This window comes from Strongylocentrotus purpuratus, unplaced genomic scaffold (genome assembly GCF_000002235.5).
Source record: "Strongylocentrotus purpuratus isolate Spur 01 unplaced genomic scaffold, Spur_5.0 spur5_scaffold_17, whole genome shotgun sequence".
NCBI lineage: Eukaryota > Metazoa > Echinodermata > Echinoidea > Camarodonta > Strongylocentrotidae > Strongylocentrotus > Strongylocentrotus purpuratus.
Window position 1 is genome coordinate 20,082,192 of NW_022145602.1, and position 15,578 is coordinate 20,097,769.

General features: G+C 38.9%; 1 protein-coding gene across 1 annotated transcript in view; it reads right to left on the reverse strand.

The window, feature by feature from the left end:
* Positions 1 to 13,160, reverse strand: part of LOC115925101 (mucin-5AC-like) — a 32,987-nt gene extending 19,827 nt beyond the window's left edge. Inside the window, exon 1 of the mRNA XM_030988293.1 lies at positions 12,084 to 13,160. Within this exon, the coding sequence (XP_030844153.1) occupies positions 12,084 to 13,160 (1,077 nt within the window). The remainder of the gene's footprint in view (positions 1 to 12,083) is intronic.
* Between the last annotated feature and the right edge of the window lie 2,418 nt (positions 13,161 to 15,578).

A 15,578-nucleotide genomic window follows, 5' to 3' on the forward strand; every position in this document is an offset into this window, starting at 1 on the left:
TTGTTTTTAGAGCTCCGGAGGGGCAACAAAACCTTGCCGATTATTATTGTTTTTAGAGCTCCGGAGGGGCAACAAAACCTTGCCGACTATTATTGTTTTTAGAGCTCCGGAGGGGCAACAAAACCTTCCGGTAATTGTTGTTTTTAGACCTCCGGAGGGGCAACAAAACCTTCCGGTAATTATTGTTTTTAGAGCTCCGGAGGGGCAACAAAACCTTGCCGATTATTATTGTTTTTAGAGGTCCGTAGGGGCAACAAAACCTTGCCGATAATTATTGTTTTTAGAGCTCCGGAGGGGCAACAAAACCTTCCGATAATTATTGTTTTTAGAGCCTCGGAGGGGCAACAAAACCTTGCCGATAAATATTGTTTTTAGAGCTCCGGAGGAGCAACAAAACCTTGCCGACTATTATTGTTTTTAGAGCTCCGGAGGGGCAACAAAACCTTCCGGTAATTATTGTTTTTAGAGCTCCGGAGGGGCAACAAAACCTTCCAGTAATTATTGTTTTTAGAGCTCCGGAGGGGCAACAAAACCTTCCAGTAATTATTGTTTTTAGAGCTCCGGAGGGGCAACAAAACCTTGCCGACTATAATTGTTTTTAGAGCTCCGTAGGGGCAACAAAACCTTGCCGACTATAATTGTTTTTAGAGCTCCGTAGGGGCAACAAAACCTTCCGGTAATTATTGTTTTTAGAGCCTCGGAGGGGCAACAAAACCTTGCCGATAATTATTGTTTTTAGAGATCCGGAAGGGGCAACAAAACCTTGCCGATTATTATTGTTTTTAGAGCTCCGTAGGTGCAACAAAACCTTCCGGTAATTGTTTTTAGAGCTCCAGAGGGGCAACAAAACCTTCCGGTAATTATTGTTTTTAGAGCTCCAGAGGGGCAACAAAACCTTTCCGATTATTATTGTTTTTAGAGGTCCGTAGGGGCAACTAAACCTTGCCGTTAATTATTGTTTTTAGAGCTCCGGAGGGGCAACAAAACCTTCCGATAATTATTGTTTTTAGAGCCTCGGAGGGGCAACAAAACCTTGCCGATAAATATTGTTTTTAGAGCTCCGGAGGGGCACCAAAACCTTGCCGACTATTATTGTTTTTAGAGCTCCGGAGGGGCAACAAAACCTTCCGGTAATTATTGTTTTTAGAGCTCGGGAGGGGCAATAAAACCTTGCCGATAAATAGTGTTTTTAGAGCTCCGGAGGAGCAACAAAACCTTGCCGACTATTATTGTTTTTAGAGCTCCGTAGGGGCAACAAAACCTTGCCGACTATAATTGTTTTTAGAGCTCCGTAGGGGCAACAAAACCTTCCGGTAATTATTGTTTTTAGAGCCTCGGAGGGGCAACAAAACCTTGCCGATAATTGTTGTTTTTAGAGCTCCGGAGGGGCAACAAAACCTTGCCGACTATAATTGTTTTTAGAGCTCCGTAGGGGCAACAAAACCTTCCGGTAATTATTGTTTTTAGAGCTCCGGAGGGGCAACAAAACCTTGCCGACTATTATTGTTTTTAGAGCTCCGGAGGGGCAACAAAACCTTCCGGTAATTGTTGTTTTTAGACCTCCGGAGGGGCAACAAAACCTTCCGGTAATTATTGTTTTTAGAGCTCCGGAGGGGCAACAAAACCTTGTCGACTATTATTGTTTTTAGAGCTCCGGAGGGGCAACAAAACCTTGCCGATTATTATTGTTTTTAGTGCTCCGTAGGGTCAACAAAACCTTCCGGTAATTATTGTTTTTAGAGCTCCAGAGGGGCAACAAAACCTTGCCGATTATTATTGTTTTTAGAGGTCCGTAGGGGCAACTAAACCTTGCCGTTAATTATTGTTTTTAGAGCTCCGGAGGGGCAACAAAACCTCCCGATAATTATTGCTTTTAGAGCCTCGGAGGGGCAACAAAACCTTGCCGATAAATATTGTTTTTAGAGCTCCGGAGGGGCACCAAAACCTTGCCGACTATTATTGTTTTTAGAGCTCCGGAGGGGCAACAAAACCTTCCGGTAATTATTGTTTTTAGAGCTCCGGAGGGGCAATAAAACCTTGCCGATAAATATTTTTTTTAGAGCTCCGGAGGGGCAACAAAACCTTTCCGACTATTATTGTTTTTAGAGCTCCGGAGGGGCAACAAAACCTTGCCGATTATTATTGTTTTTAGAGCTCCGTAGGGGCAACAAAACCTTCCGGTAATTATTGTTTTTAGAGCTGCAGAAGGGCAACAAAACCTTGCCGATTATTATTGTTTTTAGAGGTCCGTAGGGGCAACGAAACCTTGCCGATAATTATTGTTTTTAGAGCTCCGGAGGGGCAACAAAACCTTCCGATAATTATTGTTTTTAGAGCCTCGGAGGGGCAACAAAACCTTGCCGATAAATATTGTTTTTAGAGCTCCGGAGGGGCAACAAAACCTTGCCGACTATCATTGTTTTTAGAGCTCCGGAGGGGCAACAAAACCTTCCGGTATTTATTGTTTTTAGAGCTCCGGAGGGGCAACAAAACCTTGCCAACTATCATTGTTTTTAGAGCTCCGGAGGGGCAACAAAACCTTGCCGACTATCATTGTTTTTAGAGCTCCGTATGGGCAACAAAACCTTTTTGAACATTACAAGTCGGGTTGGCTTACGATGACTATAATGACGGCAAAACTTTTGTGGATTAAAATATTGTGGCCGTAAACGGTTTGATTTTGAAAAGGGCATTCCGGCCAGTGAGAGGGGCATGGCGGCAAATTGCCGATTGCCGGTGGGTAATTCGAGCCCTGAAATTCAAGATAAATGTCAGTGCGCGCGAGGTCTTTTAATACATAGCATATATAGGCAAAAACATGCCTATACAAAATCCATTATAGCTCTTTGGAATGCACCGGGATCCTCAATTTTTTTTCATATTAAGATAGAGTATGAGTCGGAAATATGATTCCATGTCTCATTTGGCCATTAAGTGTATCGTGACATCATCACAATGGCCTTGGAACTCAAAATACGAATTTGCATATAATGACGCTAGCATATTTATGGAAAATTGATTGCATCTCTGTAAATATTGATCAATTTTCTTCAAAATTTCGATATGTTGTAGCTAAGACAATTCTCTACAAGCTCAGTAATAATCATTTTTCATTTTGATGACGTCATCATAGTGAAAATCTCGATTAAAGGCCTCATGTCAAAAGGCCTTCATAATTTGCGTGTTATGCCTATAGAAGGTGAATTTCGTTCACGTCATGAAACTACATGATATTGTTTTTCAAGAATTTTTAAGCAGTATCTCGCTTATTTTTGCTCTATTTTGTCTCAAATTTAAGTTGACCAGCCCACCTATACTTGTTCCAAACAAGTATTATGTCTAGTTAGGTGGTCTGTCAACGACAGATCACCTATTGTTTTCGTCAGAATTTTCTTTCTTTATTATTATTATTATTATTATTATTATTTATTTTTATTTATTTTCACACTTTTTTGTTAACAGGATAACTCAAGATCATTTTAGTCAATTTCGTTCAATTTTGGCGCATTCATAGGTCATTGTCATGAGACGTTAGAGTAACATTTTCAAGGTCATCAAGTTTTCATGACGTCATCCAGGCGCCATTTTGTGTTTTTTGGGGTACTTTTTACTCATGATCATATCTTCTTAACGGAAAAGCATTTCTCATTCATATTTATCATGATTAAGGTCAATATCCGTCCGGTCAACTTCAGGTCAAAAAACGCGCGCGCACGCGTACGTCCGCGCGTCAGCGCGCGCAAAAAAAATAAAAATGCTTCAAATCGTTTAAAATTAATTTTGCATACGTTTCAGGCCATTATAAGCGTTTTGCAAAAAAAATTCGCACGCGCGTGCGCGCGCGTTTTCGCGCGTACTGGTATTTGCCAACATAAAATCGCAAAATTTTCTCTGTCATCATATTTAGCACATTTTTCCAAGCATTTTGATACCTTGTTCACCTTTTTCTGCCCATTAATAACTGAATGAGCGTCCGTTTAAGATAATGTCCGTGCGTGCGAGCTCTTGTAATACATAGCATACATGGGCAAAAACATGCCTATACAAAATCCATTGTAGCGCTTTAGCATGGAAGATGAACCAAATTTTGTTTTCATATGTTGATAGAGTATGAATTGGAGATATGATTTCATGTCTCATTTGACCCTCAATTGACTCATGACGTCATCATAATGGCCTCCGAACTCAAAATTTCAATTTTCATATTATGACGTCAGCAGATTTTTGGAAAATTGATTGTATCTCTGTAAATATTGATCAATTTTCTTTCAAATTTTGATATGTTCTACCTGAGAATATTCTCTACAAATGCAGTTGTCACAATATTTCATTTTGACAAAGGTATCATGGCGTTTTTTGCGATTAAAGGAGGCATGTCAATTTTTCACATTTTGCGTGTATTCTCTATGGGACATGACTTTTTCTCAAAACTTGATTCTACATTCTCGTCTTTCGCGAGCAATATCTCCGTCGTTTTATCTTTGTTTACGCTGAGCTTTGAGTATGTTGAAGCTGAGAAAATGAGCTATCGTTAGTGTGTCCTTTATTTTTCGATCAGTTGCCGGGATCATGCTCATATTTCACTTACAAAGTGGGATTTGATAATTCCATTTTCCGTTTACGTGTAATCTCTATGGGAAATGTTTTGGTATATCGGTAACGCACTTGACTTCCGACCTCAAGGTCCCTGGTTCGAGTCCGGGCGTCTCCAACAATTTTTTTTCTTCACTTTTTTTTCTTTTTGACCTTTCACTGTACCATCTCCTTTGAATATTAAAACACGTACAATCGCAAATAATGTAATAAACAACCATATTTACTTTATTATTACCCTATTATCACTAGATCCATTACTTTTGGCGTGTAATCCTTATGGGAGATGACTTTTTCTCAAATCTGGATTCTACATTCTTGTCTTTTGCGAGCAATATCGCCGTTATTTCGGCTTGGTTTTTGTTGATTTTTGAGTATGTTGTAGCTGAGACTATACGCTATCTAAATGTTCTCTAATTTTGTTCAGTCTGATGTCAACGTGGTCTGTTGATGATAATCATCAACATCATCATGATCATCATGATGATCATCATTGTTTACATGTATATATAACTTCTCCCTTTCTCAATATAGTAAATATTATAATCTCTCATAAGACTTGAAGACAGACCACCTAATTCGTCTCCATGACGAATTAAATTTCTAGTTATTATTATTATTATTTATTTTTATTTATTTTCACACTTTTTTGTTAACAGGATAACTCAAGATCAGTTTAGTCAATTTCGTTCAATTTTGGCACAGTCATAGGTCATTGTCATGAGACGTTAGAGTAACATTTTCAAGGTCATCAAGTTTTCATGACGTCATCCAGGCGCCATTTTGTGTTTTTTTTGGTACTTTTTACTCATGATCATATCTTCATAACGGAAAGGCATTTCTCATTCATATTTATCAAGATTAAGGTCAATATCCGTCCGGTCAATTTCAGGTCAGAAAACGCGCGCGCATGCGTACGTCCGCGCGTCACCGCGCGCGCAAAAAATAAAAATGCTCAAAATCGTCTCAAATTTTTTTTGCATACGTTTCAGGCCATTTTAAGCATTTTGCAAAAAACGCGCGCACGCACATGCGCGCGCGTTTTCGCGCGTAATTGCTTTTTCCTACATAGAATCGCCAATTTTTTTCTGTCATCATATTTGACACATTTTTCCAAGCATTTTGATACCTTGTTCACCTTTTTCTGACCATTAATAACGGAATGAGCGTCCGTTTAAGATAATTTCCGTGCGTGCGAGCTCTTGTAATACATAGCATACATGGGCAAAAACATGCCTATACAAAATCCATTGTAGCGCTTTAGGATGCAAAGTGAACCCAATTTTTTTCTCCATATTTTGATAAAGTATGAATTGGAAATATGATTTCATGTCTCATTTGACCCTCAATTAACTCATGACGTCATCATAATGGCCTCCCAACTCAAAATTTCAATTTGCATATTATGACGTCAGCAGATTTCTTGAAAATTGACTGTATCTCTGTAAATTTTGATCGATTTTCTTCCAAATTTTGATATGATCTAGCTGAGACAATTCTCTACAAAGACAGTCACCACAATATTTCATTTTGACAAAGGTATCATGGCGTATTTTTGCGATTAAAGGTGGCATGTCAATTTTTCACATTCTGCGTGTATTCTCTATGGGACATGACTTTTTCTCAAAACTGAATTCTACATCCTGTCTTTTGCGAGCAATATCTCCGTCGTTTTAGCTTTGTTTACGCTGAACATTGAGTATGTTGTAGCTGAGACAATAAGCTATCACAAGTGTGCCATTTATTTCTCGATCAGATGCCGGGATCATGCTCATATTTTACTTGCAAGGTGGGATTTGAGAATTTTAATTTCCCTTTACGTGTAATCTCTATGGGAAATGTTTTGGTATATCGGTAACGCACTTGACTTTCGACCTCGAGGTCCCTGGTTCGAGTCCGGGCGTCACCAACAATTTTTTTTCTTCACTTTTTTTCTTTTTGACCATTCACTCTACCATCTCCTTTGAATATTAAAACACGTACAATCGCAAATAATGTAATAAACAACCATATTTACTTTATTATTACCCTATTATCACTAGATCCATTACTTTTTGCGTGTAATCCGTATGGGAGATGACTTTTTCTCAAATCAGGATTCTACATTCTTGTCTTTTGCGAGCAATATCGCCGTTATTTCGGCTTGATTTTTGTTGATTTTTGAGTATGTTGTAGCTGAGACTATATACTATCTAAATCTTCTCTCATTTTTTCAGTCTGATGTCATCGTGGTCTGTTGATGATAATCATCAACATCATCATGATCATCATCATCATCGTCATCGTCATCACCATTACTATCAAGATCATCATCATCATCATCATGATCATCATTGTTTACATGTCTATATAGCTTCTCCCTTTCTCAATATAGTAAATATTATAATCTATCATAAGACTTGAAGACAGACCACCTAATTCGTCCCCATGACGAATTAAATGTCTAGTTATTAAATATTTTTCTTATTTCTAACCACTTTTTTGTTAGCAAGATAACTTGAAAATGGCTCGATGAAATGCCTTGAAATTTGGCACACATATGTATAGGCATATGTACAAAGCACAGAATTTTGTTCAACCTTGACCTTGACTGATGACGTCATCTAGGTGCCATTTTGTAAAATTTTACGAAAATCAGTTCATGATCATATCTTCATAACCAAAAAGTATTTCTCATTTATATTTATCATGATCAAGGTCAATATCCTTCCGGTCAATTGCAGGTCAAATAACGCGCGCGTGCGCGTACGTCCGCGCGTCAATGCGCGCGTAAAATTTTAAAATGCTCAAAATCGTCTCAAAATCATTTTGTATACGTTTTAGGCCATTCTAAGCATTTTATAAAAAATCGCACACACGCACATGCGTGCGCGTTTTCGCGCGTAAAACTATTGCACAACATAGAATCGCCATTTTTTTCTTTCATAAAATTCCACATATTTTTACAAACAAATTGATAGCATGTTTATCTCTTTATGACTATTAATGACGGAATGATCGACCGTTAAACATAAATTTCCGTGCGCGCGAGCTCTTGTAATACATAGCATATATGAGCAAAAACATGCCTATGCAAAATCCATTGTAGCTCTTTAGGATGCAAGGTGACCCCAATTTTTATTTCATATTTTGATTGAGTATGAATCGGAGATATGATTTCATGTCTCATTTGACCCTCAATTAACTCATGACGTCATCATAATGGCCTCCGAACTCAAAATTTCAATTTGCATATTATGACGTCAGCATATTTTTGGAAAGTTGATTGTATCTTTGTAAAAATTGATCGATTTTCTTCAAAATTTTGATATGTTCTAGCTGAGACAATTTTCTACAAATCCATTTGCCACAATTTTTCATTTTGACAAAGGCATTATGGCGTATTTTTGCGATTAAAGGAGGCATGTCAATTTTTCACATTTTGCGTGTATTCTCTATGGGACATGACTTTTTCTCAAAACTTGATTCTACATTCCCGTCTTTCGCGAGCAATCTATACGTCGTTTTAGCTTCATTTACGCTGAACTTCGAGTATGTTGTAGCTGAGACAAAAAGCTATCTCAAATGTACCCTTCATTTTGCCTCAATTTTTTGTTGGATCAGCCCACCTATACTTGTTCCAAACAAGTATTACAAATCTAGTTTATTTTTATTTCTTCCGTACACTTTTTTGTGCACACGTTAACTCGAAATCGACATGGTCAATTTCCTTTGAATTTCTGTCAGTCATCAAGCCCTATGATTTCAAGTCTAATTAACTTTTTCAAGTTCATGGGGTCATCGTGACGTCATCCAGGCGCCATTTTGTAAAAATCAGGTCATTATCATATCTCGATAACGAGTCATCAAAAATCAACCATATTTGGTATACATCAACTTCAGGTCAAAGGTCAACGAAAAATGTCAAAAAATTTTGCGCGCGCACCTCGACGCGCACGTACGCGCACATTGAAATTTTAAAATGGTCAAATTCGTTCCAAATTAATTTTGCATACGTTTCAGGCCATTTTAAGCTTTTTCAAAATTTGCGCGCGCGTAATTATGCGCGCGCGTTTCCGCGCGTATTCGCGCGTCCTGGCATTTTGCAACATAGAATCGCCAAATTTTTTCTGTTATCATATTTATTACATTTTTCTAAGCATTTTGATACCTTGTTTACCTGTTTCCGACCAGTAATACCGCAATTAGCGGCTGTCAAAGTTGAACGCACGCGCCGACCTGCGCTATCTGTATCCACAATACATGGGCAAAAACATGCCTATACAAAATTCATTTTAACTCTTCAGAATTGATAGATAACCCCCAATTTCTTTCATATTTAAATAGATTATGAGTTGGAGGTATGATTTCATGTCTCATTTGACCCTCAATTAACTCATGACGTCATCATAATGGCCTCCGAACTCAAAATTTCAATTTGTATATTATGACGTTAGCAGATTTTTGGAAAATTGATTGTATCTCTGTAAATATTGACCAATTTTCTTTCAAATTTTAATATGTTTTAGCTGAAAATATTTTCTACAAAATTAATACAGTCACCAGAATATTTCATTTTGACAATGGCATCATGGCGTATTTTTGCGATTAAAGGAGGCATGTCAATTTTTCACATTTTGCGTGTATTCTCTATGGGACATGACTTTTTCTCAAAACTGGATTCTACATTTTTGACTTTTGCGAGCAATATCTCCGTCGTTTTATCTTTGTTTACGCTGAGCTTTGAGTATGTTGTAGCTGAGACAATATGCTATCGTAAGTGTGCCCTTTATTTTTCGATCAGATGCCGGGATCATGCTCATATTTCACTTACAAAGTGGGATTTGAGATTTCCATTTTTCGTTTACGTGTAATCTCTATGGGAAATGTTTTGGTATATCGGTAACGCACTTGACTTCCGACCTCGAGGTCCCTGGTTCGAGTCCGGGCGTCTCCATCAATTTTTTTCTTCACTTTTTTTTCTTTTTGACCTTTCACTGTACCATCTCCTTCGAATATTAAAACACGTACAATCGCAAATAATATAATAAACAACCATATTTCCTTTATTATTCCCCAGTATCACTTGATCCATTACTTTTCGCGTGTAATCCTTATAGGAGATGACTTTTTCTCAAATCTGGATTCTACATTCTTGTCTTTTGCGAGCAATATCGCCGTTATTTCGGCTTGATTTGTGTTGATTTTTTAGTATGTTGTAGCTGAGACTATATGCTATCTAAATGTTGTCTCATTTTTTTCAGTCTGATGTCATCATGGTCTGTTGATGATAATCATCAACATCATCATGATCATCATCATCATCATCGTCATCACAATTACTATCAAGATCATCATCATCATGATCATCATGACGATCATCATTGTTTACATGTCTATATAACTTCTCCCTTTCTCAAGATAGTAAATATTATAATCTATCATAAGACTTGAAGACAGACCACCTTATTCGTCCTCGTGACGAATTAAATTCTAGTTTATTTTTATTTCTTCCGTACACTTTTTTGTCCATACGTTTACTCGAAATCAACATGGTCAATTGCCTTCAAATTTCTGTCAGTTATCAAGCCGTATGATTTCAAGTCAAATTAACTTTTTCAAGGTCACTAGGTCATCGTGACGTCATCCAGGCGCCATTTTGTAAAAGTCAGGTCATTATCATATCTCGATAACGAGTCATCAAAAATCAACCATATTTAATATACATTAACTTCAGGTCAAAGTTCAACTAAAAATGTCAACAAATTTTGCGCGCGCACCTCGACGCGCACGTACGCGCGTATCAAAATTTTAAAATGCTCCAATTCGTTTAAAAAAAATTTTGCACACGTTTCAGGCCATTTTAAGCATTTTGCAAAAAAACGCGCGCACGGACATGCGCGCGCGTTTTCGCGCGTAATTGCATCTTCCAACATAGAATCGCCAAATTTTTTCTGTCATCATATTTGGCACATTTTTTCAAGCATTTTGATACCTTGTTCAACTTTTTCTGCCCATTAATAACGGAATGAGCGTCCGTTTAAGATAATTACCGTGCGCGCGAGCTTTTGTAATACATAGCATACATGGGCAAAAACATGCCTGTACAAAATCCATTGTAGCGCTTTAGGATGCAAGATGACCCCAAGTTTTTTTTTCATATTTTGATAGAGTATGAATCGGAGATATGATTTCATGTTTCATTTGACCCTCAATTAACTCATGACGTCATCATAATGGCCTCCGAACTCAAAATTTCAATTTTCATATTATGACGTCAGCAGATTTTTGGAAAATTGATTGTATCTCTGCAAATGTAGATCAATTTTCTTTCAAATTTTGATATGTTCTACCTTAGAATATTCTCTACAAATGCAGTTGCCACGATATTTCATTTTGACAAAGGCATCATGGCGTATTTTTGCGATTAAAGGAGGCATGTCAATTTTTCACATTTTGCGTGTATTCTCTATGGGACATGACTTTTTCTCAAAACTGGATTCTACATTCTCGTTTTTCGCGAGCAATATCTCCGTCGTTTTATCTTTGTTTACGCTGAACTTTGAGTATGTTGTAGCTGAGACAATAAGCTATCACAAGTGTGCCCTTTATTTTTCGATCAGATGCCGGGATCATGCTCATATTTCACTTACAAAGTGGGATTAGAGAATTCCATTTTCCGTTTACGTGTAATCTCTATGTGAAATGTTTTGGTATATCGGTAACGCACTTGACTTCCGACCTCGAGGTCCCTGGTTCGAGTCCGGGCGTCTCCAACAATTTGTTTTCTTCACTTTTTTTTCTTTTTGACCTTTCACTGTACCATCTCCTTTGAATATTGAAACACGTAGAATCGCAAATAATGTAATAAACAACCATATTTACTTTATTATTACCCTATTATCACTTGATCCATTACTTTTTGCGTGTAATCCTTATGGGAGATGACTTTTTCTCAAATCTGGATTCTACATTCTTGTCTTTTGCGAGCAATATCGCCGTTATTTCGGCTTGATTTTTGTTGATTTTTGAGTATGTTGTAGCTGAGACTATATACTATCTCAAAGTTCTCTCATTTTGTTCAGTCTGTTGATGATGATCATCAACATCATCATGATCGTGATGATCATCATCGTCATCACCATTACTATCAAGATCATCATCATCATGATCATCATCATGATCATCATTGTTTACATGTCTATATAACTTGAAGGCAGACCACCTTATTCGTCCTCGTGACGAATTAAAATCTAGTTATATCTGCCTTTTTGAGCCACCGGCCACGCTGATTTGGGTGGTGTAATCACCAGAAGCCAATTGATGAGTTACGGTAAATGGAAAAGTTGAGCATACCTGAAAAAATAATCTTGCTTTTTGTACATTTTCAGTGCTGTTTCCTTTATATAACATGCATTAATTGTTCTATGCTTTAGGAATATTCACATTTATAGACAATACAAATTGGAGAACACACATGTAGAAAAATGCAGAATTGGAAATACACTTACCATTGGGTCTGTGTTATCAAGAGGCTGAGGAGTGAGGGAATAGGCGTGAGGATGATTGAAAGATGTGATAGAAGAGAAAGATGTGTTTGGAGAGAAAGTGTCGGGAGGAGAGAAGGCAGAGGTGCTAGGAGCAGAGAAGGTAGAGGCATAAGGAGCAGAGAAGAAAGAGTCCGGAGGAGAGAAGACAGTGGTGTTAGGAGCCGAGAAGGTTTCATGAACAGAGAAGGAAGACTCTGGAGGAGAGAAGGCAGAGGTGTTAGGAGCAGAGAAGGCAGACTCTGGAGGAGAGAAGGTAGAGGTGTTAGGAGCAGAGAAGGACGAGTCTGGAGGAGAGAAGGCAGAGGTGCTAGGAGCAGAGAAGGTAGAGGCATAAGGAGCAGAGAAGAAAGAGTCCGGAGGAGAGAAGACAGTGGTGTTAGGAGCCGAGAAGGTTTCATGAACAGAGAAGGAAGACTCTGGAGGAGAGAAGGCAGAGGTGTTAGGAGCAGAGAAGGCAGACTCTGGAGGAGAGAAGGTAGAGGTGTTAGGAGCAGAGAAGATGTCAGGAGGAGAAAAGGTAGAGGTGTTAGGAAAGAAGTTGGTAGAAGAAGAGAAGGCAGAGGTGTTAGGAGCAGAGAAGGTGTCAGGAGGAGAGAAGGTAGAGGTGTTAGGAGAGAAGTTGGTAGAAGAAGAGAAGGTAGAGGCATAAGGAACAGAGAAGGACGAGTCTGGAGGAGAGAAGGCAGAGGTGTTAGGAGCAGAGAAGGAAGTGTCTGGATGAGAGAAGGTAGAGGCATAGGGAGCAGAGAAGGTGTCAGGCGGAGAGAAGGTAGAGGTGTTAGGAAAGAAGTTGGTAGAAGAAGAGAAGGCAGAGGTGTTAGGAGCAGAGAAGGTGTCAGGAGGAGAGAAGGTAGAGGTGTTAGGAGAGAAGTTGGTAGAAGAAGAGAAGGTAGAGGCATAAGGAGCAGAGAAGGAAGAGTCTGGATGAGAGAAGACAGAGGTGTTAGGAGCAGAGAAGGTGTCAGGAGGAGAGAAGGCAGAGAAAGTAGAGGCGTTATTGTGAGAGACAGATGTGTTAAGAGAAGAGATCTTAGTCATGAGGATGAAATCAGATAGTGTAGGGTAAATTTTGGTTTGGTTAATACATTTCAATTGGTAAGTTATGGCATGTCGGAACAATTTTTTTAAAAGACTTAATCGGAACTTTTGCCAGCTTGATCTCTCTTGACAGCTTTCCTGTTTACCTCTTCTGGTTTCTCTGTGAAATAATCAACAATAATGTCTTCAAAATAGGTGGCCTATTCAACAACAAGAGCAGCACAACAGCGGGTAGCATGGGTGTCGATTTGTATCTGTGGTTGGGGGATGAAAGGTACCAAAATATTTTCGGCAATGTATCAAAGCAACCAAGAGGTAGAAGCGTGTGGCAGGTTGCACCCCCTCCCTCCCAAGTTGTTAACTTTTTCAAGTCACCCTCAATAAAGATAACATTTCAGAGAATATAAGAATGGTAATAAAATTATTAACATGCTAAATGTTAGTCCTGACTCTTGCCTGCAGTGTAGGCCTACTAGACTGATATCATCTATTTTTAAACGAAATTTAGACATTACCTAAAAAAAAATCCAATGATGAGGGATATCAACTTGTGAAAGTATTGTGTTACCAGTGGGCAAATGCATTAGGTTGGTTTGGTTCACTTCCGAGGAATCCTTCCTCATCTCTTTCACCTCCTTCATTGCTTGTGGACATGGTGGAAGGACCACCTAGTTCATGTTCATCATTTCCCTCTGTTTGTAAGGACATTGGTTTTGGAACTTCTTTCACAGATTCCTCGTCTCTTTGATCTATTTTTGGTCCATTTTGCAGGGCAGAACTTTCACCTTCTTTATCTTTTTCCTGTCTTCTAGTAGATACCTGGAAGAAATTGGGAAATTGGATCTTGGAGTACTTCTTGCGCTTTGCAGGGGGGGGGGGGGGGGGGGGGTACTCAGATTTTAGTCGGGCAAAATATTTCCTTTATGTTTATTCCGTTTTAACCATTTTTCTTGTACTTTCTTTGTACACTTTCAAAGAGAGCTTTTTCAAATACATGATGAATACACACAAGGTCCAATAGGTAGTGTGACTGATCTACACGTACTTACCAGGATAATAGATAGGCAACTATATTTGCTGTTACGAACAGAAAACTTCTTACGGGTATTCAAAAACCGTAATTTGTGGTAAACTTCACAAGTCTTGATGTTTTGAGTAAAATTATAAGGCTTGCATTAGGTGACATATTCAGTCGCAGTACGTGTACGTTTTAGATCGTCTTATTACTTCTACTTCTACGACGATACTCAGCAGGATCCATAAGTCAGGATGTATAGTGCTGAGGAATAAACTATCTAGTTCTTGGTCTAGATGCTGGGTGGAAGCGCTCCCTTGAAGCCCTCCAGTGAAGTAGCGTCAAGAGTGATCTTTGAAAGTGCATTCCACGCAGTTACTGTCCGAGGGAAAATGACTTCTGGTAGAGCTGGGTGCGGGATCGGATAGCCAGCAACTTCTGCGAGTGATACTGTCGTGTGTTGCTGGCAATCATGGATGCTGTGTAATGGTGTGCATTGATGGCTACTGTGTTTTTTTGGATCTCCAGGCTCTCCCATTTCAGATGTTGAATCATGGCCGAGACACTGGTTAGAAGAAGGCTCTTCAGGACGAATGGTCACTCGCACAGTGCCATCAAAGCTGTCTTGCTCTCGCTCCCTTGGTCTTCTAGAAGTACATCTAGTTGTTTTTGCTCTTACCAAACTATCAGACTTTTTCCTGAGCACTTCTATCTCTTCCTTTGGCGGAGCATAACTATCCCCCTTCCATGACAGATTCACTTTAGTAAAAATATCAACAAAGGCAATAGTGTTTACATCACTTCTATGTAGTTCTGTGAACCATCTTCATTGAAGTCCACTAGCTGATATGGAGAAATAATAACAATATCCTTTTCTCATTATTGTAATCCACAGGTATACTGCAGTCTTTGCGTCCATGTTGCCCTGACAAAATAATGCGATTTACCTTACCCAAGTGAAAAGATTTAGAGTGTTGGTCAAAATATGCATAGTCAATGGATTTCGAATAATTAATAATCTAAAGTAGATATTAAGTTAGACCTTTTGTTGACGGCTGATTCGAATTCGATCATTGAATTTCTGTATTATATAAAACTGATTGTAAACAAGTGAGAATTAACCTCAAAATCCATGGCCGTAAAAGGCCAGTAAGCTAGGCTGTTCTCCCAGTGCTCCAGCTTGGGCGTGATCGTGAGTTGGCATTGACACAGCGTACAGCTAGCTGCATATGGCGGCACGTGGCGAATGGCGCTGCTGGACCGGTACGGTAGATATCGATGCATGCAGCTCAGCGCAGTACATGGATCTGTCGCAGCCGCCCTATACCCGTACATGAGCTCTCAAGCATCGGCTATATAGCTCCCTGCTTGAGCCTTTGAGCCCCGCTGCTTCCCGGCTGCTG